Source organism: Uloborus diversus, chromosome 5, assembly GCF_026930045.1.
Source record: "Uloborus diversus isolate 005 chromosome 5, Udiv.v.3.1, whole genome shotgun sequence".
In the NCBI taxonomy this organism is placed as follows: Eukaryota; Metazoa; Arthropoda; class Arachnida; order Araneae; family Uloboridae; genus Uloborus; species Uloborus diversus.
In genome coordinates, this window is record NC_072735.1 from 31,566,252 (window position 1) to 31,593,615 (window position 27,364).

At 31.4% G+C, this 27,364-nt stretch overlaps 1 protein-coding gene across 1 annotated transcript; it reads right to left on the bottom strand.

Annotated features, from left to right (window-relative positions):
• Positions 1-659: 659 nt before the first annotated feature.
• On the bottom strand, positions 660-27,111 carry LOC129222138 (sphingolipid delta(4)-desaturase DES1-like). The gene is made up of 5 exons (XM_054856589.1): positions 26,907-27,111; positions 8,695-9,017; positions 7,667-7,874; positions 4,314-4,525; positions 660-3,464 (listed from the first exon to the last, which is right to left on the bottom strand). Exons 1-5 carry the CDS (start codon positions 26,986-26,988, stop codon positions 3,327-3,329), a joined length of 963 nt encoding a protein of 320 aa, XP_054712564.1. The 5' UTR covers positions 26,989-27,111; the 3' UTR covers positions 660-3,326.
• Positions 27,112-27,364: the final 253 nt, after the last annotated feature.

Consider the following 27,364-nt stretch of genomic DNA (forward strand, 5'->3'; position numbering starts at 1 on the left):
TCAGAGACCAATTTTAGCATTATCATACTTTCTTCCTTAATTGTTTTTAAGATTGATAACACCAGATACAATAGTAGCAATTACTAAAAAAGTTTGTACATGATTGTACATGATCCTGGGTTTTCTTGCCAAAATCTTGAGAATTTTCTGAGCCCAATCTTGGGTTTTGCAAAAAAAAAGAACCCGACGACGGCCCTAGTAACTTGAAATGCACGAGCATGTCTGCAATTCTCATTGCTGTTTGTCTTATGCATTGTAACCTCCAGAGTAACAATAACACATCAGTAGCATAGCCAGGATTTCCTTTTGGAGGGGTCCTATGAAATTTGCGTGTACTCAAGTTCGAGTTTTCATATGCTTAAAAACAAAAAAATTATGTGTAAAAAAATGGACAGCTTTATTTTTGAATTTTCTAACTCATTTCAAGGAGGGTCCAGACCCCATGGGTTCTCCCCTTGGCTGTGCCACTGTAAGACATCTAATCCCAGGAATAACAGTAAGATATCCATTCTACTGCTGCTTTGAGGCGACGAAATATATAGAGAGATACTTTTCCTTAACGTATGGCACATATACGTTTATTTCCACTTGTAACATATCAAAACCTTATTTGTTTATTTGTCTCTGAAATCTAGGTAAGAAAGTGAAAAGGTCTGAAATGTAGCTTGTGAACTTTTATTAAATGCACAAGTTTAGTTTAAGCTCATCAAATGGCAACAGCACAGAACACAAATTGTCTTCAGAGAAAACTAGATTAACATAAAAATATTACATCTTTTAGAAATACATAACATAAATATAGCCCAAATATAAACAACAATTTAAACTGTGTTATAGTTTGGCTCTGATAAGATGAGATCTGACTTTTAGGGAGCTAATTTTTTCTTGTTGAGAACAGGTAATAAAAGAAGGGCTCCTATACTTGAACATAATTGTGTTAGCAGTATGTTATTGATGAAGAAATTTCACATAACTTGTAATTTTTTACTTAAATAATGTATATTTCCATGATTTTCCAGTATATTTTATAATTTGGAAGAGAATCTTCTTTGGTTCAGTAAGTCCAGAAATGGAAAGGCGATTAAGAATACTATGGAACCTCGACACCCCAAAGGAGAACAAAAAAACATATCGATATACGCGGATGTCAACTTAACTGAGGCCCCACAATTTTAATTCCTAAAGAATTCTGTTCTTACAAATGCTTAACACTCACTTTATGAAAATTAATTCCAGTTAATGAATTTTCTTTTTAAAGTGCATAATAAAATTTCTAATACTATTTGAACACCTTGCGAGGAATAAATCCATAATTTTTGAAAAAGATTAAAGTTTCTTGTCAGTCAGGTCTGTTAAAGATAAACTTATTAGAAAAACTTGTCATGGTGTCTTGTTTCTCCAGGGGGCCTTCTTCCCTTTCCTAGCCTTTTAGAATTGCACTAACAGCATAGAGTGGTGTCTGGGCTCTCCTGAATAAAAGATAGAATTCTCTAAAAGAGCTTTTCAGAAAAGGATTGACTGATTGAGAAACTGCAGCATAAAATTCTGAAAAAAGGTCAAGGAAAGAATTTTGGTGCAGAAATTGCACTAGAATAGCAATTGGATAGGGGTTTCTGCAAATGTTTGTCAGGTGAGAGAGGTTTTCGACCATTAAAATTAGCATGGTGCCAACCATACGAAAAATAAATGTTGTTATCTGCAGTATGAAGTATCAAAGTTTCACTGTATAAGATAATTTTGAATGTTCTTAATGCTTTTTACAGGCATATTGATTGGGAAATGTGCAACAACAGTGCAAACGTTAAAAACATAAGTGTTCATTTTTCACTTTCATTTAAGCAAATGAAATTTTCAATCTCTTGAGATTCATCTCATCATAGCCGAATTATATTCTTGGTTATAACCAACAAGTTCAAAATTAATGCATGCTTGAAAGAAAGCAATTGTAACTAGAAAACACGTTTATAAATATAATTTTTACTAATAATCTTCGATTTTCATTAGAAAGATAAGGCCAACACTGCCAGGAAACAAACTTGATGTTGCTGAAGAAAATATTCATTTAGTTTAGCATTTACATTAGATTTTCATTTTGCTTATTATTTAATACCAATATTTTTATACATTCCAGCATATAAAATTTGCATTTAGTAATTGATTTTAAAAAAAAGCATAATCAATGAACTTGCAAGAATAACTGAAAGCAAACGCAAATTTTATCCATTTTCATCTCATTAATGTTTTTAACTGATACTGTTTTAACAAAAGGTGCCATCTTATGATTTTTCATTATGAAACCTTTACTGAAAATAATTAAGATTTCTTGCCAGTAAAATTGTAAAACAAAGTATTTAACTAATATTTCTTTTTTTAAAACACTTAATTCTAAATTATTTTGTAAATGAATGAAAAAGTAAAATACTGAGTAAAGTCTGCTTACAATGATCCCAAGTAAAAGATGGAACAAAACAAAATTTATAATCAAAAAACCAATTTGTAAAAAAAAGCAACAAAAAAAAAAAAAAAAGAAATTGTACATTAATATATGTTAATAAAAATCTAATTTTGTTTTAAAATTATAATAAATGTTTAGACAAATTATGAATTTTAATCTTAGCATAATGAAATGAGTACCATACACATTTCATGTTTTATCATGTACGCAATGATGTTTCTTCTACACACAAACATGAATCCTTCAAATGGAGATTCAATCAAATGTATGATAAATTCTCTTAAAAACTTAGTATGTTTTCCTGCCCTATATAAAACATGTTACAGTAAAGTATTTTATAGTAATCTAGAATTAAAATAGCATTTTAAGTTTTTTTCTGCACAATAGCATAATGTAGCTGTAAGAAATTACAATTATGATAAAAATGTGTTCTTAAGTTGAAAATTTTTAAATCTGGATCTAAAGAAATTTCTCCTTTTTCCCTACTTATAATAGAATACATTACTGGAACTAATCCAGCACATTTTCAACCAAGTAAGTATAGAAAATTTTTCATAACAAAGCATATGCAAGTTTTCAGCTTTTAAATGTGTTTCATTCATTTTCACTAATATGTGAAATCCTAATGATAAGAGTTATTAAAGATATTACTTCACTACATTATCATTTACAAATGTACATACTTAGAAAGAGGTGTTATCACAGGTGCAGCATAAAAAAAATGCTACTAATGTATCTTTTTACAAATACAGATTCCAGTATCATTCTTTGTTTAAATAATAGTACCCAAACATTTAAGATTTTTTTTTTTTAAACTTTAAAAACAAAGGAAGAATTGAGCATTCAACATAATGCTTTAAAATCCATAATATTAATTTCTAGCTTTATGTTGCCGTTTAACTCTGGCATATGGCCCTATTTCTGGATCTGTGATAAAATCCCATAAAACCTGACACCAAGAGTTGTGCTGCGGCAGATCTTCATAATATTCCTTAGCAATATTTTTCACCTGTAAAGTATTAAACAATACAAATGTCATTATCATACTTTTGTATTGACTAATTGTTAACAATATAATTATACCAGTATTGTCTGATAAGACTCAAATAAAATTTTATTTATCTTCCAGCAAACACTTATTAAATAGTATGAATAATAAAAACAAAAATATAGAAAAAATAATAAACTTGAATACAAAAAGTAATGAAAAATCAAGATCACATTAAAATGAAATGTAAATGAAACAAGACAGTTTGCTGTTAATGTATAATTATGTGGCAACAAAAAAGAAATTAAATAACAAACAACTGACTTGAAGTAATTTCTCATTAGTTAAAAAGTTATAATACCATTGCCATATTTAGAGGGAAAAGTTGCTACCCCACCCCTGCTAAAATATAATTTCCAAATAAATAAATAAATCAAGAAATTGCAAATAAAAAAAGAATAAATTTTATTTTGTCAGGGGTGCCCACATTTTTAAATTGAAATTTTTAGGGGAGGGGTGTGTTTTGAGGAGTATTTTTCTCTTTTTTGGGGGGAGGGGGAGGGACATTGCAATATTTAGGGGGAGGCACCCCTGGTTTTGTTACACTGAACTTAAAAAAAACATTTCCAATGAATGGTCAATAAATTTTTTTCAAACAATTTTTTGACATCTCACTTGAATTTTAACTTGTTGAGATTCTTTCATCCAATTTTTCCTTAATGGGAATCCTGATCATATTTATTGTTTTAACTTCGTCCGAAAAATGATGTGAGATTTCTCATTAGTTTTGGTTAATTGAGTGAGAAACCTAACCTCACATGAGTCTCTGCAGTATTTATACCATACTTAAAACTTAGAAGTTTTACTTACCTGTGGTAAGCGAGATCCAGGTACACTAGGAAAATCATGATGCTCCATATGGTAACCAACATTAAATGTGATAAAATTCAGTGGACCATAATATGAATATGTTTCAAAACCTTTTTTGAACATATAATGCTCAGAAATAAAATGCCCAGCAACAGGATGTAAACCCATGGCCAAAATCAAACTTCCTACCATGTAACCAAGCATTCGGAGTCCTGGAGGGTAAAATAAGAAGTTTTTTAAACACAAAATTTTTGAAGCAAAATTTCAAAAAGCTTTTTAACAATATTTCAACATTTTGCTTTTTAACAATATTTCAACATTTTGCTTTTTTAAAACTTGATTTAACCAAATTTGTTTTAGTTCTATGCTATAGCTATCTTAGTAAAGTTTATTCGACAAGGAGGGGTTAAAAGCTTGTACCACCACCATGTCCCACTAAACCTTGCTGTGCTTACTAATAATTTTTCTTTCTTACACTAACCTTTTTAACACATTATTTCAATTTATTTTCTATTAAGTTTTTGATTTTATATTAAGTTATATAAAATTCCTTAAGCGCACTTCACGCTCAGCCTATTTATTCAAATATAAGTTTTAACCAAAGTACAAAATGTAAAAATAATTTTTAAAATGAAATGATTTATACCAGAGACATCTTTTAACTGCGAACTATTCATTAAATATTTTGGTACTTTTGAATTTAGCTAGACAAAGTATTTTATTTTTTAACCTTTTAAAATTTGGTTGATTAAAAGTTTTGAAACTATTGTAAAGTAACATTGCTGCCTTCTCATGTTTTACATCAATTTACTTGTATATATTTCTAGAAAAACATTTCACAAAGTAATTGAATTCATCTTTTGCCAGGGTTAGTTGGTTGACAAGTGTCAAAAACTGGTTAAATCCTCAAAAATTGGTTAAAACTCAAACTTTTAAGCTGAAAAAAAAAACCATAAGTGGTGAACTTGCTTTGAAAGTTATTTCATTTTTAATTTCCTTCATTAGTACAGTGAAACCTCCCAATAGCGGACAGTCAAGGGACCAGAAGTTTTGTCCGTTATTGAGAGGTGTCTGCTATTAGGAGGAACTACTTAATTTACCTTTTTCAAAATGGACTGTTGTTCCCTTTTTAGAACACAATCGAAACAATTGCGAAAGGTTTACTACATTTTACGTCAAGTGTAATTAATCTGTTTTTTCTTAATAAAGGTATACTGACAGTACTCACTTGTCTTAAAAAGCATTTAATCAATTAAAGTAAACAGTTTGACATCTCTTTTTTGAATTACCAATGGCGACGATTCGGCGGAGCAACCCCCCCCCCCCACACACACTTTTTATGGTTAATTTATTTATTTTATCTCGAGTATCACTATTGCATGATGTATGATTGACAGTTGGCAATATGACCTTGAATATGGGCAAATCTTTTTCATGTCTAAAAATTAAACAACCCAACGAAACCACGGCGCCATAAAGGCGACTACTACCAGCGCGGGTCTGCTCAATTGCATCTCCTGAGAGCCCCAGTTAGAAAAAGCGCCCAATTTCCTCTTTTTTATCGTAACTTTTGAATAGTTATTGTGTACAAAATTCATTAAAATCTTAAGAAAAACGTACGTTAATTGTTAGACTGACATCAGTTTTCACTTATCTGCTTCAATACTCTCAAAACTAGCCGTTACAAAATTATGACTTTTATTTTCTTTTTCATTTTTTGCTGCCCGCAAAAAGTACCATGCCTTTTAGTTCTTTTTTTTTCTGCCCACAGTTTTTAAGCCCCAATCGCTGCCTCTGCCCATTACCACCCTTTTAATTCCAAGAAATAGTGATAAGAAAATGACAGGGGGGAGGGGAATATCAGTTGTGGAGGATGAAAAGCTTTGTAATGCAAGCAGTTACTAAGATATTCTGTGAAAAAAAAACGGAAATGCTACGATAGCAAGGGAAATTTTTTGTGAAATAACTGTCCGTTATTCAGAGTGAATTACATGGAATGGCCTATATTGAGGGACTGGGACTTGCAAAAATGTCCGTTAATTAGAGGTGTCCGTTAAGGGAGGTTTCACTGTATTTGTTTAATGTTATTCACATTGGAATAGAACTTTATACTTTAATTTAAAAAAAAAAGTTCAATCAATGCATCATAAAGCACATTAATATGTTATTATAGTTAGATATTTCCCTAATTGAAAGGACATGAAGAACAAAAAGATATTGAAGCTTCAAGTCCAGAAAGATGAAATTTTGTCTTTCACTATCTCAAATTCAATTTCAAACCCTTTTTAAACACACCTCTAAATACAGCACAAAATGTGTTGTCATATTTTTAAATTGCATTTAATAAGAGCTACTATAGAAATGGTAATAAGTAGGCTTGCCAGACGTCCCTGATTTTAGACAAAATCCCAGGGTCCCAGTCGGTTTACTCCCCGTCCCAGTAAAATAGAAATTTGATTACAGATGACCAAAATAGTGTAAAGAAAATTAACTGTTAATGATTGTTTTGGATAATTACTTTGTAAATCATAGCATTGGCTTGTAAAATTAATATTGGATTAGCTTGTGAGTATGTTTGCAACAAAATTAGAACCAAAAAGGACGTTTTAGAAAAAGTCCTAACCAATGGATTCCTTATTTAAAGTGTTTCTTCTTACTAAAGTAACCTTTAAATAATTAAATGTGGAAAATGAAATGTTTTAATTTATCTGCTTGTGTCATTTGTTACTCCCCTTGGTTAAAGTTTATAATTAGTAACCATTTATTCATAGCATTGAGAATGAAAACCATCTCACTCTAAAAACCATCCATGGGTGTGTACTGTACACCCTTTTAAATACCTTCAAAGCTGGGGGGGGGGGGCATTCTGGTGTCTTGGGAGAACATTTCAAAAATTCCCTTTTATTTTGTACTATGGTATACTACAGTTCTTCAAATGGAAAGAAAATGGCTAGTAAACTGATGCAATTGATGTAATAAATAATTGAAGTAAAATATAACAGGTTATGTTAATATGTTACAATCAAGTTTTGTCAGTAATGGAAAAAATTAGAACCATCCCTATCTTTATAGATATATGAATAATATAAGTTCGTAATCAATATTATTTCAAGAAAAATTGTATTAATGCTTTACCATATCCTTGTATCTAAAGTAGATATCAATGGTTATGTTATTGTAATTGTAAGAATTGAAATGCTCAGTCCATGCTTAAACAAATTCCCACCAATACATGTGTTACTGTGACCAATACTATTTGAAATAAACTTTTAATTGATAACTGAAATAATTTCAAATATTGTTTTAATTTTCTAAAGTAAAATTAAATAAGCTTGATAAAATAAACATCTTACCACAGAAGTAGCACACAAGCACGTCAAAAATTATTTGAACAATAGTATTGATGACTTCTAAAGACGTTGGTGGCTTAGGGTATACAAAAAACGCCCGGAAAGAGTAAAAGAAAGGCTGCAAAAGCACCCAAATAAATTTCGTAAATGTGCTGCAGAATAATTTTGCTTCTAGCTTTGTAGGCAAATCTGTATCTAATATTTCATCACCCTGAAAAGGATACATGCTATTAATAAACACTGTTACAGATAAAATCAAACATTTTTATATTTATTCTGTGTATTAAATGATCTAGAATGAATTAATTTAACTGAGAAGTTCATAAATTAAAAACAATTCTACATTAATAAAAAAAAATATGAAGCTGCAATAACGTGCCATGGCTAATCCCGAATAAAAAAAAAATTACAATCTAAATAAATTGTAATTTTTTTTTTTTTAATAAACATAATATTTTATTTTATCTGTGTAATTTTTATTCAAAAGCTTTGAATTAAGATAGAATGATTAAAAACTTTCAAAATTCAATTTGTCTAACAATTTTTACACCAGCATTGCCAAAACAGAAGATTTTTTTTTAACGGCAAAACTTACTGTTTACTTCTGAAACACCATGTGGTTCATAGAGAATTGCGTTATTTAGGTTGGTGTTATAAAGTTGTTCTACTGTTTCTGCATTAATAATAAATGCAACTGTCATTTTGTTTAAATTTAAAAAAAAAAAAAAAAAAAATACTTTCAAAAAAATATTTTCCTTAAAAAAGCTGAGGTTTTCTAATAAAAACCAATAACACCTGGCTTTTTTATTATGGTATTAAAAAAAAAATCGGCCTGCTTAAATCTGAGTCCTGAGACTAACGCACCAGATTGCTAAGCCTCCCTCCCCCTACACACAGTAATTATTTAAATATAACACAAATCTGCAAAAATGTCAAGTTTTGGGAAAATATTAAACTTGAGAAATTTTCAGCAGCATACTAAAAAACATATTTCTGTCTAATGATCACTGGCTGAAAAGCAATATACTCACTTGGTATCTATGATGTTCCAAATGATACTTCTTAAATGAGATGGACATTGGAACACCTATGGGTAGATTTGCAAACATGCCAAATATACGGTTATACATTGGCTTTGCATGCCCAAATGCTAAATTATGAGATATTTCGTGCACAGCCAATGCAAGGGAATGATTGATGACTCCACCAAAACAATATGCTGATATAAACAAAGTTGTAAAAGAGGAATCCTTCAACAGCCAGAAAGATATACATTGTACCAAGACCATGGCTGTCACAATATACTTAAAAACTGGATCATGTCCCATTAAACCCTTGATCTCGGGATGTTTTTCTGAAAGAAAAAGAAAGACAATAGTGAGCTTAATGTCAAAATGTATAACAGTTTGTATTTATTTAAATAAGAAATAAAAATTTGCAGGGAAGTTTCAGAATAACAATAAATCAATCTTAAATGAACCAGAAATGGTGAAAGGGTATGTGGGGTTGGATTCACAAGTGTAAGAAGATAAGAGGAAAATTGTAATGAGACAGTGTATGAGGAAAAAGTACATAATAGGTTACAAGTACTTCCAGGATACAAGAATTACATTCGTAAATAAAAAAAAAATTTAACTTTTGAAGGAATTGAAATCAAGGTAATTTGAGCTTACTCAGATGACATTCATACTTCAATCCAGATTCTCATATCTTTTACGTTAAAAGAAAGGATTCCTTATGAACCTGAAACATGTGTTCAAAAATGTTCGTTTGAGGATTTAACGTACCTTTATTCGTCATCCAACTGAGAAATGGGAGGGAGTAGCTTTTGTTGACAATTGTAGTAAAAAATGTTTTAAAATCACCACAGAAAAAACAAAAACAGGCATTGCTAGTTCTATGTCATTTCTATCAATTAAAACAAACTGCATGAAAATGTTAAAATAATTTCTCATGTTATGCTTAACATTGGTAGCAGATTTTAGCGTTGAAAACCAAGATGGATAGTACTGACACACTATAGGGGTAGGTGGGGTACGTTGGACTGGTCTCAACTATTTTAATACTATTAATATTTTTTATTTTATTTTATGACCAACAAATAGCACCTATGGTCCTACAAATCCTATAATGAAATCACATGGTACAGTTCTTATATTGAAAAATTTTTATTCCAGAAAGTGTTATTTCAGTAGTTCTGAGTAATTTTCAGAAAACTGCAACTTTATTTTTTTTTTAAGGGTTTTCATCAAGATTACAGGAAAAGAATTGAACTTCTTTCTTAAAGTAAGTTCTTTTAGTTTGATATAATTGGCAATTTTTTCATTTTTTGTCAAAAAGAAAAAAATTATGACTCACTTTTTCAGACCAAGAAGGTGGGGTAGGTTGGTCCACTCTTTGTAGGGCACGTTGGACCCAACCAATCTACCCCACATAATTTAAAAACTTTTTTGCTCTTAAATCTCAATAATTGTAACAATATTCCATGATTTTTCTATTGATTTTTAAAAATAATTGTGTACTAAAATGGCGAATGCTTATTGCTGTTTTTAAATAAAGATGATTTATCAAAAAATCAATTTAATATGTTATATTGATCTTTAAACTTAATATTTTTTACTCTACACACAACAGAGAATAAGGTAGTTACAAAGTTTAATAGTATTTATTACTAAAATTATAATGTTGTTTGAGTTATGCAGTCCAACGTGCCCCACCAGGCGGACCAACGTACCCCTCGTTGGTCCACTTTACGAGGTTCCATTAAAAAATTAATATAAAAAAAGTATATCAATTAAACACTTCCAAAAAAATCTGTGGTATTGAGAAGCCTTTAGTGAAACTTATTGTGTAAAATTGAACTAATCATTAATTTTTTTGATGAGATAAAAAATAAGTAAAAAAGCGGAGCAACGTACCCCACCTCCCTTTAAGCCAGGCTGTTATACCAAAATAAGTTCAAGCAAAATGTGACAAAATTAATTTTGGTGTTAATATCTTAAGAGAAGTCAGCTCTTGATAGTTTGGATGCCTTAAAAATTTATATGGAATTAGTTTAACAATTTTCTAGTTAGTTTTCCATGAAATAATTTTCAATAATAAATATGAATACACAAACTTTTAATAATGTAAATAAAAATGAAAGATTTCGAACATAAATTTACCTTTCGTGTCATTGCAGCATTTGAAATGAATTAAAAAGATAAAAGTTATAATTGATGTTTTACTTCACAGAATAGGGAAGGTAAAATTTGTGGCATTTAATACTTATAAGAAAAAGCAAACTGCAAGTTTCATTTGCTCCTGGAAAACTCATCAATTGCTAATTCCTCCAAATTCATGTCTCTGATTCAACCACTGTGAATAGTTAAATAGCAAACTTGAAAGACACTTCTCAACCATGTTTTGACCTACCTAAGGGTACTAAACAATCAGTCAACAGTGTAACAGTCATATAGAATTTTCTGAATCGAATGGAAAACTTACTCTCCAAGAGCCAGCCCATAAGTGCCAGGACCTACGTCATAGTATAAAGGCCCAAAAAATTTCTGCGTAAAGACATTACAGCAGGTAAGAAAGGTTGCTGAGTCGCGTTAGTTTTGGCAGGAAACCAGGGTGATTTTTTTTTAAATCAAAAAAGTCAGATTTTTTTATTTAAATCAGATTTTTTTTTTAATGTTAAGAAATTTGTAGATATAAATTACTTTACATTTATAAACATAATATATTTCATACAATAGAAGAATCCATTCAACTTACTTTTAAAATTAAGATAAATGGCAACTATTCAATCATATTTTAAGATTTATAAATATGTTATAATGCTTAGATAAGATGCGATTTTGTTTTATGCTTTGCTTAAAGATAAGGTTTCCATTATCATGTACGTTTTTAGTGCAAAATATGTTAAACAATTACCTTTTTGAAATATATTAGTCATGGTGTTATAAGAAAAACTCCAAATTTTTATTTTGTTCTAAACTAATTTTGAGTAAAAGCAATAGAGTGAAAATCTGTTACATACACAGAAATAGGGATCTTGTAGTTTTGCCTGTTGAAGTTAAGATAGTATAATGCAGTGTAGATAAATTTAGAGCAATACATCCTAAAAATGCAGAATTAATTTATAAAAGTAAAATCAACTGATTTTAATTAATGACTAGCTGCGTGCCCGGCGTTGCACGGGCTACGCAAAAAACGAAAGAAATGTCCAATTGATGTTTTTGCATTACTCTGACATCAGTTTCTAAAGCGCTAAGGAGTAAATAAATACTCGTAATGCAAGGTTTGCAAAACACCAGTAGAGCATATTTTTGCAAAAATCTCTTTAAAGTTAATCATAGTTATCAATAATGCAAGTTATGCATATTTTCAATTAGCACAAAAGATAAAAATACATGCATTATCAATTATAATCTGTGCTCACTTTAAACTGAATTATATCTGATAGACTATATCTGAAACATTTGTATGTACAATTACGATCAGCATTTTACATAAAATGACACATACTTTTTGGTTGCTTACGTGAAACTAAAGCACCAAGACTTAATAAATACCAATTAGCATTAATTTAATACCAAGTCATCAGATTTGAATTAAGCTTTAGTTAAAATCCTTAAAAACAATATTTTTGTTCAACTCTGTTTCACTTAAAGAAATTCAAACAATCTTAATTTAACATGTTCTTTTAACGATACAAACTGTATTTCAAAAATAGAAACAGGAAGGAAAAAGAGAGTTATTACAATTCGAAAACTCACCCATGTAAAGGGAAAAAGTCCAACAAAATAAACATAATTAGTCGCACATCCTAAATGTACCAAAATATGAGGTCGGTGAATAATAAACTTACACTACAATCAATAAACATAGCTAAAGAAACAACTTAAGCTGAAAAGAGTTAAGAACGTTGAATGTAAAAAATAAAAAAAGGACAGACGATAAAATAAAGGCTATGTCCGAATAGGGCAACCAATTTTAAACTAATTTAAAATGAAATTCTAGATGGAAACCTTGTTTTAAGATTTGGACAGCAGCCAAAAAATCTCTTTTAAAACAATTATTAGAATTTTACTTGCTCGCGGATATGCAAAATGGCAACAGGAAAGAAATAAAATTTCCTGAAGAACGTTATGTTAATTAACGTTTTAATTAATATCTCTGCTAATTAAAGTCCCACAATTACGAGATTGGTCCTACTGTTTTCTTTGGAAAATTTCGAATTGATCGGTATCTCGTTTGACTCCCGATTCGCAGTGGTTAGAGAAGATAGATCTACTATAAAAGAGATAGAAACGTATAAAAGAGATATAGATCTAATATAGATCTATATCTCTTTTATACGTTTTTATCAATTATACGTTTTTAAAATTGGTCCCTGAAAACTCTAATACACATTAACCTATACCAATTATACGTTTCCTTCGCTTGTACGCTTTTTTCATACAGTCCCATCAAAAACGCATAAACGGTCCTTCACTGTATTCCAGCAATTTAGTCGAATAATAATAGCAAGAGCAGGGTACCCATTTGGGAGAGGGGGTCTTGAAGTTGACTATACCATTGAAATTAGGAGAGAATCTATTTTAAAAGGATTTTAGTCTCTTATGTAGGGAATCTTTTTTCTTTTCGGGGGGGGGGGGGGTCAATAAAATTAAAAATAAGGGATAGGCATTGCACTATTGGGGATTGGTAGCCCTAGCATTATTACCTATACATTACGACCTGTAATAGAGAAAAGACAAGGGAAATCTTGTGAAAAGTAAATATTCCAGCAATTTAATCTAACAATAGCTAAAGCTGGGGTGCTCATTTGAGGGGGAGGGAGGGGGCATAAGGTTGACTATACAACTGAAAAAAAAAAGAGAAATTATTTTTAAAGGATTTTAGACTCTTCAACTGGGGAATCCGTTCTTTTTTTTTTTTTGGGGAGGGGGGAGGTCTTTCTTAAATATATTATCTGAAAATTGAGATCTGCAATAGAGACAGAAAATCCATCGAACCTTTGGAAAGCTAATATTAAAATAGTTTATCCCAATAATAATTGCTAAAGCAGGGATATGCCCATGGAGAAGGGGGGGGGGGACGTGAGGATCCTGTTTTTTTTGGGTGGAAAATTGAGGGGGGAGCAACGCACTTGGAGAGAATTAGTACCCCTAGTTATATGACCTGCAAAAGAGAAAAGTCATCGGAAATCTTGATCAGTAAATATTTTAGTAATTTATTCCAATAATAATAGCTAAAGTAGGGGTGCCCCTGCGGGGGGGGGGGGGGGGCATGTGACAAACTTTAAAACCTAAATTTCTAGTGAACTTATTTTAAACCGATTTTAGTGTCTATTCGGAGAGTTCACCTTTTTTTCAAAGGGAAGGGAGGGGGTTGTTCGTTAAAATTGAGGAGGTCATCTTTTTTGAGGGGGAGGGGACTTGGACATATATCTATGCATATCAAGATCTGCAATTGATAAAAGCCCTCGGACATCTTGAAAAGTAAAGTGTCAGCATTTTTTTCTAATAATATTCATACAGCGACCCTCGCCCTGCTCATGTGGTGAGGGGGGTCACAGCTAGTGATGTGGATCGGGTAAATACCCAACGAGTAGGTAAATATTTTTTGGGTATTTACCCAAAACCTGGGTAAATACCCAAAAACTAGGTATTTTTAAAAAAAAATGCAAAAAGTTAATGGGAATTTTTTTTTTTAAATCTAAGTATGAAATCATTGGTAAAACAGATACATACATATGTATTACACAGTTTATAATATTTTTTATTGAAAGACTTGATGAAATTATGAAAGAAACATATCGTGAACCAAAGGATCTTTCTTTTCAATGTCTTAATTGGAGAAGTATAAGCAATTCAATGATGAACTTCAGGATTTCAAAATCACAATCTAGGTTAGTCATATCCAAAATGAAAAAAAAAAGGAAGCATGAGGGATGTTTGGAAGAATAAATTGAGAAGTTATTAAGACTATGATGTTATTTATTTATTTTATTGCTGTTTAAGTGATAACGTGGCAAATATAGAAAGTTTTCACATTAATAAGCAAAAAAAAAATTGTTTTCTGTTGCCTTGCTCTCATATGCATTTGTTCCCGATACTTCATGATGAAAATTTATTCAAGCTATTTTTAACACACGTAATTAGTGATGTAGGGTGGGAAGGTAAATATTTTTTTGGGTATTTATCTGAAGGCAGGGTAAATTCCCTAGTAATTGTGCATTTTGCAAAAAAATTTTAGGTGGTATCAAAAGGTGATGATTTTCTATTTAAAACATAAATCATAAAATGAAAGATTAAAAATATAAAACTGTATATATTATAATTTTTGTAATTAAAGGCTTAATGAAATCTTACCACAAAAACTGTCAGAATTTAGAATGAAATATTTTAGGCTCTAATTTTCTTCTTGTTAAAATACTATTTTGGGATTTTATTTTAAGAGTCATTCCATCAGTAACACAGGATTCTTGAGACAGTATCAAAATTCCTTCCTGCTGCAAGTGCAGCTATCTTTAAATTTTTTTTCCCATTATCAGTACTTGATCATTTTGAAACAAACCTCAGCAGTTTCTTTCCTTTCGAATTAATAAAAAACTTTTTTAAACATCCTCAAATACATTTTACTGAAAAAGGATTGATCAACTATTTTTATGCTAACATTTATGTTGTCAGGGCCGATCCTAGCAGGTGTGCAGAGTGTGCGCCGCACAAGGGCGGCCAAAGCAAAGGGCGGCCGCAGGCCGCATCATATAGTTCTTATAATCAAACAAAATTCCTCAAGAATTTTTCACAAGATAACTTATAAGTAGAATAAATATGCTGATTTTTAAATGTTCAATTGTCAAAGTATGTGTCGATTTCCCGACAGCATAGCATAGTTTAAGAAAAATAGAATGTCAAGGAACATTGTGGTTGGTGGTTTATTGTCCATTAATATCTGCTCTTAACACACATGCTTCATTTGGTTGCAAAGTTTGTAACAGAACCGGTAATCAGGCATGGATACAGGGGAGGGGAAAGGCCCCCTTCTGAAGCATGAAATGGTGCCGTCTAGAAGGAGCACCGAGGGCGACCACTAATGTTTACCCCCCTCCCCAAGCTTTTATAGGCCTAAACAATGAAGACAGATTTTATTTATTTAAAAAAAAAGCTATACTGATTAGATACTCTCGCATGCATTTCAAACAACATACTATGTAACTAACTCTGTGTTTAACAATCGTGGATGCGTGGAGATAAAAGTGGAAAATTGCGACTCCCTTGAGAGTAACATATATGAATGACGAACTAAAATGTTGTACTTTTCTCCTTTACGACAATTTTTCTGATTAAAATCTTGAATGAACTGCCCGGTTTCAGATCAGGTAGGAGGGCAGGCTCTATACTGCCGTGCTAAGCACAAAAGTCCTGCGCTTTTTATCAAGCAGTTACTGTTATTGGCTCTCGGTATCGCAACACGGTAATGCACGGGTGGTTGTGGGCTTGTTGACATAGACCTTTGAATTCAAATAACCCCATAAGAAGAAATTTAAAAATGTTAAATCTCACGATCTAGGGTGCCAATTCTGATCACCGAAATGTGAGAGTACGCGGCCAGGAAATGCCTCATGCAGTAATTGAAATGTTTTACTCTCTCTAGCTGTATGGTACAATAACACCCCATTTTTACTAACCCTAAACTCTCAATTGTCAAATTGTTCTTTTTTTATGGTTACCAACAATTTATGGAAAAAATGGTGGCAAATTCAAATCTTGCGTTAATTTTGGGACACCCTTTTATAAAAAATTTCTTCCTTTTTATACGATCATTCTTCTGCCCCCCCCCCTTTTTAAAATTCGAACTTGACATAGAAATTTAAAGAAAGATTTATACAGACGTTAAAGATTAGTCAAAATATGCAAATTACTCTTGAGGGGCGGCACATTAGGGCTTTGCACACGGGCGGCCGACACCCTAGGATCGGCCCTGTATGTTGTACTGCATTTATTTTTAGTATTAAAATGTTTTGTTCTTTAAATTAAAACATTGTAAAACAGCTGTAACCTCCCAAATTTTTTCCTCACACTCAATACATATGCTTGAAATACAATAAAAAGAGAAAGTCAAAATATCAAAATGAAATAAGCGAACTAAGGACTGATACATTGTCAGGGGGTAGACCAGCCACTTAGTTTGCAAGGTTCATTCTTCAGAACATCTTTGGTTTGTTTATTTCTATTTTTGAATTTTAAATGTTTCTGTATATTATGTGCGTGTGTATATATGTTACCGTTAAAGTATATAACACAGTTAAAACATTTTTTGTTGACACACTGGGTTGACACGTATGGCATGGAATAGTTCATAAATGCTGTAGGGGTGGAAGGTAAATGTATTTGTCGTGCAAGATATATGCTGTAGATTATTTTACACTTTAACGGGTTGCAGATCGTTATTTCATGAAATAACTAGTTAAACCATGAAATACAAGAGAGTTTTACACTTTAACGGACACGATCAGTTATTCCATGAGGTATTCTATAAAATAACGGATTTCATACTTTAACGGTAACATATATATCCAAAGAAATGTCAACCTCAACCTCAGAATTTTTTTTTCCACAAAGCCTTAAAACTGTTTACCTGCCAATGTTCCAAAAATGGAACATCATATTTAACTGAAAATTTTCCCAAGAAATAACGTTAAATTAAACGTTTTTTTTATCACAGTTTAGTCTTATTTCAAAGTATTTTTTGATTTCCTGCTTGATTGTTTAGATATTTTCAATTATTTATTGCGATTTTTTAAAGATGAGTGTTTTTTTAGCTTTTTGCAACGTTTTCTTATAAAATTTACCAAAAATTGGCTTTTTCAGAAAATGTGATGTTATTTAGTATAGTTGTGAAAAATACTTCAATGTATGATTTTAAAATGCTTGTAGAAATGTACAATGATATTTCCAAAAGGTGTACCCTTCAAAATAGCATGTTCCAATTTTGGAACAATGGCGCTTTTAGGGAGTCAAATTTCCAAGAAGTAAGTCGTTCGACTTCAAAGGGGAAATTTCATTTTTCGTAATATATGTTTCTTTTTTCTTCTCATTTGGAATGTACTCTGATGTAGATGTTGGCAAAACCAAGTTAGTTTATATTTTGAAAGGATATGACGTTTTGTTAGCAAAGAAAATAATAACAGTCTACTGTTTGACAGACTATATCAGTGGCGTAGCTAGACCCAACTTTCGGGGGGGGGGGGGTATTTCTTTTATACATAAATATATATATATATATATATATTTATACAGTCGGACCTCCATATATCGAAGTACTAAATTGTCGGAAAAAAATTCGATATATAGAAATTTCGATATAGAGAAACAATCTTATTTTGTCCTAAAAGTCTCCTAAAACATTAAAATTGAAACTAATTTACGTGTATGAAACCCAATTTCAAATTAATATGAGCATCGGATTAAATAAAAGTTAATAATTAAAAGAATAAAAGAAATTACATTTTTACGCCTTCATACATACATCTTCATTCTTCAATTCAACTTGATCCGCAACATTAGGGGATTTTCGTTTTGACAATGTAATCGAAAGAAAAGTAAAAAATCAATCTACATTATTTTTGAATGAGTTTTACTGCAGCTAAAATGACTAGGAATGCTAATCAACAGACAAAAGGGAGAACTTGAAACTGATTTTACAATGTTACCGGTTACAACTAAGATTTGAAATAAACTTGAGGGAATTTAAGAACTTTAGAACGAAACAACGACCTATCTACACATCCCTCAACCTCAGATTCCTTATGAGTTTCGTAGCAACCTTAAGTGAATATAGTTTTCTCCCCTAACCTTCATTTTTCATGAGACAAACAGTCTAAATTGGAAAAAAAAAAATCTACGAATGTCTCGAAAAAAATTTGGTATATGGAGATTTTTTTGATATATAGAAACAGGTTTTCTATGTAATGAACATAGAAATTTGCTGGGATTTCGATATATAGAACATTTCGATATGTAGAAGTTCGATATATGGAGGTTCGACTGTATATATATATATATATATATATATATATATATATATTATATATATATATATAATCGCTTGGAATTTTCTTCTTTTTTTTTTCTTTCTCTTCTCTCTTCTTTTTCTCTTTTTTTTTTTGGGACTAACGTTTCGGGTTGAGGGGGTTTTGTCCCCAAAACCCTCCCCTTAGCTACGCCCCTGGACTATATGGCTCCGAATCCACACCTGCTCGGACAGCTGCATTGTCCCGTGATAATAAAAAATAATATTAGTGAGCGTTTTATTCTTCATATTTTAAATGCAGTTCAATAATTCGCTAGCTTTGTTTTCGAGCAAAACGAAATTCTGTTTGACGTATACCAACTGTTCATAAATGTTAAAAAATGTCTACAAGATTTCTTACTGTAGAACAAGCTGTGGCTTATTTAGAGATATTGTCAGATTCGGATTTGTCAGATGTAGATATATGCCAATCACCCCCTGATGAACCAGGTAATTTTTTCCGCCAACTCTCATGAAAATTTAACAAAAAAATCAGAGGAAGAACAAAGTCTGAAATCATTAGATAATAAAAGTAAAAAGCGAATGAAAACGGAAAAAAAGAAAAAGTTGGAAATATGAGGAAATAAAAGTAGAAAAAGAATGAAAATGGATTTAACTTGGGAGAAGAAAGCTAATTTTCAGAAACTGATTTCGTCAGAAAGTATTGAACCGCTTTGACATGCATTTCCAAATATAGTGGATTTATCTCCAATTGATTTATTTTTTAAAATTTTACCTTTGCAGTATGTGGAACACTTAGCAAATATGACAAACTTGTATGCATTGCAAAAAGGAGAATCAATAGATGTTGACAGAGATGAAATCCTACAATTTTTTGGTTTGCTGCTATTGAGTGGGTACCATTCGGTTTCTTCTGAAGACATGTATTGGAGCAGTGCAGAAGATACATCTGTGCCAATTGTACCAACAGTTATGCCTCGAAATCGTTTTCGAAAAATAAAAAACAACTTTCACTTGATGGACAACCATGAATTAAAACAAAATGACAAACTTGGAAAAATATACCCTATTTACAAAGAATTGTGTAAAAACATTCAACAATTTGTTGTGTTTCATGAAAAAATGAGCATAGGGGTATATCTATGGTTTCCTACTACGGTCGGCATTCATGTAAAATGTTTATTAGAGGAAAACCAATAAGATTCGGCTAAAAAATTTGGATGCTGTGCTCTTCAAGTGGATACCCATATTCCATGGAGATTTATTCAGGCAAAAAAGAAGGATCCCCTGATGTTCAATTAGGATCCAGAGTTGTAAATGATCTATTATCAGTTTTGACTGACAACGTCTAAGCATGAAGTATACTTTGATAATTTTTTTACATCATATGACTTAATTTCTCAGCTGTCAAAAAAAGGTGTACGAGCAACAGGAACAATTCGTGAAAACCGAACTGGCCATTGTCCACTGAAATGAAAAAAAAGCCCTTTCTAAAGAAGATTGAGGAAATTTTGACTATCGATCTGATGGATCAGTGTACATGTGCAGCTGGAATGATAATGCAGTGGTTACAGTAGCATCTAATTGTTATACACATGAGCCACTTGCATCTGTAAAACGTTACTCAAATGCGCAGAAATGCAAGCTAGATCTGCCACAACCTCATCTTATCAAGAGATACAATGAAGGAATGGTGGGTGTGGACGTCTTGGATAAACTTTTAGGGAGCTACAGACCTCATTTGAGGAGTAAAAAATGGTGGTGGAACCTTTTTAGTAATGTTCTGAATATTTCAGTTGTAGCTAGCTGGTTACTTCATTGTGAGTTACACGAAGTCAAGATGAAGTATTTAGAGTTCCAAAGAGAAATAATAACTCACCTATTAAGAAGAAAAGTACGAGTGGAAAGTCATCCAGGGCCTCCTTGTCATTTAAATAAACAATCAAGAATGCCTGACGGACATTATATTGTATCTGCATCCCAAGGACGTTGTGTGGTGTGGAAAAAAAAAAACGACTAAGAAATGTTTCCATTGCGACAAACGACTTCACCAGCAAAATGCTTCCTTTCATATCATGGGCATTAGATATTTCTGTCTTAGATTTTCTGAATTCTGGTATGTACATAAATCCAACTTAAAATATTATTTTTTCCGTAATAAAGTATGCTAAGATAAAAAGCGCATTCAAAACCTCTTAAAATTCTCTGAATATAGTAACAGTTTGCAAAAATTTCATTCGGTGTTTTTCTTCTGGCTCTAAACGTGCAAGGTTGTAGAAAAGGCTTAGCATGTAGAAAAAACATGCGTCTACGTTTTCTTATGTAATGTAAAAATGTTTGCAAATTTTTAAAAGAACTATGTTTATTCTAAATGATTAGATGTTGGCCCAGTAAAATTGACTGTTCTTTTTGCATACATTATAATATAAGTATTTTAATTAGTTTGGTTATTTTACTGAAAATATTTACGTTACGTTAGTCACGAAAATGTACTATTTTCTGCTTAAAAAGTAAACCAGATGATTGAATCAAACAGCACTTTTAAATTTCTTATATCTGTGTCATATCTACTTAAAAAGTGCAAAATATTTATTTTAGTATCAGTCGATATAAAATAATTAGTGTGACTAATGTAACAGTTTGCATGTGACTAACGCAACATTTTAAAAATGACTACTAACATTTAAAACTTATTTAATTTAATGTATATTTTCATGAACAATTTGAATATGTATGCATTCTATATTGATTAAAAATATAAAGAGTGAAAAATACCAGTAATATTACATTGTAGACCTTCTATTTACTTACAAGAATTCCTTTTTAAAGGTCTTTAAAACGATACTTCCAATTTAAAGAATTATTTAAAAAGAAAAAAAGGTGAGTAAAGCAAAATGAGTACTCTGCTGAATGTGCATTCAACACAAGAATCCAAGTTTAAGAATTAACATAATAGAAATAGTCTTAACAAAAGAGAACGTCTCTATTTTTTAGAAAATAGATCTCCACCTATTATTAAAATGAAGTAATGGCTGCTTGTTGGAAAACATTTGCATGAGATGTTACATGATACAGTGACAATAAGCGCTGCTGCCATATATTTCAGAAAATGCAAGAGTGATCATTTAGTAATTCAAACATTTGGTCATATCTGGAATTAAAATGCATTCTGCAAAAACGTTCGAATATTTTTTTTCAATATTACATTTTAATTCAAAAGGATGCACAGCACTATTCGTTGGATGAATCAGTAAACCTTAAAAAATAATATGCCATTGAAAAGTACTACGGAGTTTCTTATGACGATATCTAGTATATCGGCAGAATACTAGAATTCGGTGAAACTATCATTTTATATAAAGTTATTTTTTTAAAGAGAGATATTTAGAACAGGGTTGCCACGGAAGTTCAAGAATGAAATTCCCTGACATTTCCAGGTTTTCCAGGTGGTTTTGAGAAAAATTCCAGGTTATTGATCTCCATCTTCATTTTGCAACATTAATATATACATCTCAAATTTTGATAAAACTTACCTCATTTTCAATCTTTGCAAACAATGGTTAACAAATTTAATTTACTCAAGCTGAAGTAATCAAAAATATGTAGTAACGGTGGTTCAATTTTTTTTTTTCTCTCAGGTCGAGTCCAAAACACCCCTTATCTTTTTAAACTTACTAATAGTATTATGCTGTAAAAGTTTTAGCTTCTTACTCAAATTTTAAGAGGTTGCTCAATGACCCCTTAATTTAACATTAGCCCTATAATAGAAAAAGTCACAAATTTAGAAACATTTAATTTCCCCAGCTGTTTTTTTTTTTATGTTAGTAATTATTTTATTGCAATGAATATGCATATAACTCGTGTAGATTATAGTGTGTAACATTGTTTTTTCAGTTCAATGTATTTTTTTAACCCCCTCCCCATACTTATGAAGTTTGGGGAGGGGGTCGAGCACTGGCTTTCAGTTGGGATAGGAAGTTAAAATTCTTCCAGTATTTTACTATCCACAAGTCTAAAAACATTGAGTGGTGTCCTGTTTTCTAGGAGAAACACTTTTTTTAAGTGTATTTTTGAACTACCCTAATATACTAACACAAGTGAAGCAAATCACTGTAATAAAGAATTAATGTAAATGTAGCATATCTAATTTTCAATAGCGAGGAGCCACTGCCTTACATCAAGTGAAAGAACTGCGAAATTAACAATTGTGACATCTGTATCACGAAAATAAAGTTAATTGCTAAAATAATCTGAACTAAAAAAATATGAAACCTAAACTTTATCAATTATTGCCTTCCACCCCTCCAATCCATTGAATTCACAGCGCTTTTAGACTTTGGCCTGTAAAAAAATCATGCATCTTTTAGCTTCACATATTTCCCCTGTTTGTTGCTTATAGAACAGGGGTGCTCCCCCCCCCCAAGTTCAATGGCACAACCCTCCCCCTCCCCCCGCAATATTTCTGAACCCATTAGCGCTTTTTTTATTTTTAACCCTCTTCTTTTATTTATTTCTTTTCATATTTATTTATTTTTAATTATTATTGTTTTGAAAGAAAAGTGCTCGCTCCTCCGCAATAAAATACACACACACAGATGAAAATAATAAAGTAAAATAATATGAGCAAATAATTTGAATGAAAATAAAGTAAAATAGATAATTAAAAAATCCCCCCTTCCCGAAAAAAAAAAGAAAATTTGGTGGCGCAACTTGCGCCATAATCACTCCTGTGGGCACCCTGTCATAAGTTAAATTTTGAGCAATGATCAGAAACTTCTCTAATGTGCAGATTTTTTTTTAATCGGATTAGTTTTATTTTGAAAGAAAGAAGCGCATTGGAAGTCTTTAAAGATCACTACCAAAATACTAAAAGATTAGCGATACTTCTGTAAAAAAGAAACTTTCTAAGTTTAAAATTGTCTAATGAACTAAATTTACAGAACAAAATTGTTTAGAATAATACGATTTCATTAATTAATTTAAAGAAATAATATAAAATATGAAAAGATTATTGCAGTTCATTAAAAACTTTAGTGGCACTCAAACGAGGAAGAAAAGAAGTACCTTCTGCGCATGTCCGCCGCCGACTGCTATGGCGCACGTGCCAATGGCAGAGAGTTGATAAAAAGAACTGCAGGGGGAAGAAGAAAGAGGGGAATGACAAAACGACGAATGGGAATGGCGGCGAAAAAAAGAAGGTTGAAAGTTTTTTTTTTTTTTTTTCGACGTCATATAACGCGGGCCGCGCTAAGAACGATAAAGATCGATCGGAAATATGCAATTTTTCATTTTCCCTGACATTTCCCTGATTTTCGGCCATTTTCATTTTCCCTGACAATTCCAGGTTTTCCCGGTGCGTGGCAACCCTGTTAGAATTTACTTAGCCCAAAATGATGTTATTCAGTTTGTAAAAGCAGGTTTTTTTTTATTTGTTTATTTTTTTTTTCGCACATTCAAATTGAGTTAATTGAACTGAATCTTTCCATTCAATTTCTTACACTAATATAGAAAAAAAAAAGTAAAGAAAGAATCATAATGCAACACAAAGAATTTTCCTAAAAAGTGTAAAAGTAATATAAGAGCAAGAGTTAAATTACAAAAAGTTTTTTATATGCATTCATTGCATGTTATTTGATCGTTGAGTTAGTCACGTTACGTTAGTCACACACAGTTTTTCGTAAAAGTACCATTAAGAGTCAAAAAAGATTCTTCTGTAATAAATCTGTGGTACATTTTTAAAAATAGATTGTTTACTTCTTACAAATATATCGGCCAATTTTAAATGCCTGCGTAAGATTCAGAAAAATTAACCTCGTAACATAAGCATTGTTTCTCAGGGTTGCAAAAATGTTACGTTAGTCACGATGCCTTTTTTGGTGAAAAAACATCTGCCAGCGGTCTAAGTAAAAAGAGTCTGAAAATCAGCTGCGAATGTTAGGTTAGCCACTATGGAATTACTCTATATATATATATATATATATATATGTGTGTATGTAATATGTGTGTGTATGTGAGATGCAGAATATGCCTGAGCACTTGAACTGGGTTTGGAGGAAATTTCTGCAAAATATATAGGTAAACAAATAGTAATAATTAATTGAGCAACATTTCGTTACATTTTGATGTCATGCAGGGAAATTTTACAGGGTTATAAAAGACTAGGGCCTTAAAAAATTGATGTTTGTTTTTGTTTTTTTTGTAACCAGTTAAGCTTTTTACTTTTTGTAGAATCGCTTTTTATGTCTGAAATTTGGCTATCAACATTGATTAGGCATATCCAACACATTTAATGTGAATACCATATTAGATTGCTAAGTTGTTTCACACAATAATTCTTTAAATATGATCAAAATATAATTTTTGGGCAAGAATATATTGTTTTGTTTAAAGTTTGTTGGTTGGTTATATATAATAGTGGAATACATAAAGAAAAGTATTTTAGTTGAATATAGTGATGTAAAATACCTGAGTATTTATTTTTCGGGGTAAATATCCACGGTATATACCCGGGTTTGTACGGTATATACCACGGTATAACCCAAAATGGGTATTTAACTGGGTATTGATTTCAAAAATTTATATTCAACTAAAATACTTTTCTGTATGTATTCCACTGTATAAATAACCAACCATATACAAAACAATTAACTTTCGCCCAAAAATTGTATTTTGATCACATATTTAAAGAATTATTGTGTGAAGAACTTAGCAATCTAATATGATATTCATATTAAATGTGTTGGATATGCCTAATCAATGCTGACAGCCAAATTTCAGATATAAAAAGCCATTCTACAAAAAGTAAAAAGCTTAACTGGTTACAAAAAAAAGCAAATATCAATTTTTTAAGGTTCTAGTCTTTATAACCCAGTAATATGTCCCAGCATGGCATGAGCACTTAAAATTCACAAAGCCACTTCTACTCTTACACTGGTTCCACGTAAATTTCTCCACCATAACAAAATATTCATACTGTCTAATCCTCCCCACAATATGTTCCTTCCCCATATCCCAGTCTTTTTCCTATAATGAACAAGTTCAGTCTTCAGTTGAACACTATCTAATTTCATATGCTTCCCAACTTGATAGATAAACGTTAAACCATTGGGCAGATCAGATGGTTTCAGATCCCTGCCTTTCATCATTGGATCCAAAATCTCTGCAGCAAGATGAATTGGACCAATGCCAAATTCTTTCCTTTCTTTAAACTTATTCAAAATTTCTCTTTCTTCATTTTTTTGAAAAGGGGACATGGGAAGCTGTTCCAGGAATGTAACCTGTAATTTGTTGAACTGCCCATAGACCATAGATAGAGACTTTTCTTAAATTCACTGGACAACTGTGATTCACTGACTGCTAGAGTTTGAAGTACAAACTTGTTAGCTTTTAAGCTTTGGAAACAGTACAAATAGCTGCCCCATCTAGATTTTCACTGGAAGTTTTAAGGAAGTAGCAGATTTCGCCACCTCTTGGTTTTGAATTTTGAGGAACATTGCTTGTAATACACAGCTTTGTTTTATCGTTTTCACAATTTCAATTGTATGCAACAGAAAAAGTGATTTACACTGGAAATTTTTTTTTGCTTATTAATGTGAAAACTGTTTCTATAATTGCTACATTATCACTTAAACAACAATTAAATAAATAACATCATAGTCTTAACAACTTCTCAGTTTATTCTTCCAAACATCCCTCATGCTTTTTTTTTTTTTCATTTTGGATATGACTAACCTAGATCGTGACTTTGAAATCCTGAAGTTCATCATTGAATTGCTTATACTTCTCTAATTATGACATTGAAAAGAAAGATTCTTTGGTTCACGGTGTGTTTCTTTCATAATTTCATCAAGTCTTTCAATAAAAAATATCATAAACTGTGTAACACATATGTATGAATCAGTTTTACCAATTATTTCACATTTAGATTTTTTTTTTTTTGTAAAATACCCAGTTTATGGGTATTTACCCCAGGCCTTGGGTAAATACCCAGGTAAATATTTACCTACCCGCTTTGTATTTACCCGATCCACATCTCTAGTTGAATATAAACGGATTGCCGGAGAATTGCATTTTTAAGGGGGAGGAGGTGCCGTCTAAACTTTTGAGTTTATGTTAGCAAATATGTTTGCCTTTTCAAATAGAAAAAAAATCTAACATGAAAACAAAAAAAAATTTACACTAGCAGAAAAATTACACATTTTGCAAAACTTCTTACTTAATATTTCTTTTCTTCGAGTTGCATGCGGTTCATCTGTATACACCCATTCGAAATCAGATCTTGATACTTTGGCACCCATTTTGATGACAAGCACAAATTTATCAAAGAAACTTGAACACTAATTTAAGAATGTAAGATACATAAAAAAAACTTTTAACACGGCATTAATTTTCCCGTGCTTGTCAGCCGGGTGAGCTCTTATCCCAAAAGGAACGAATCGTTCAAAATAAATCACATCACTGATTATGTCAAGTGATATCTGTCGCCATCTAGTGATAGAATATATAACTTTGGGTAAAGGTGAAAGGTGGAAAAAAAAATGGAACTACTTTGATATACCCATTGAGCTGTATAGTAACCCTGGAGTGCGGATCGGGTCGAATCGGATTGGGGTAGAGTGTAACCTTCGAATCTCGCCAATGTTCTCCTCGTTAGGCTTAGGAACTGGTCTTAGC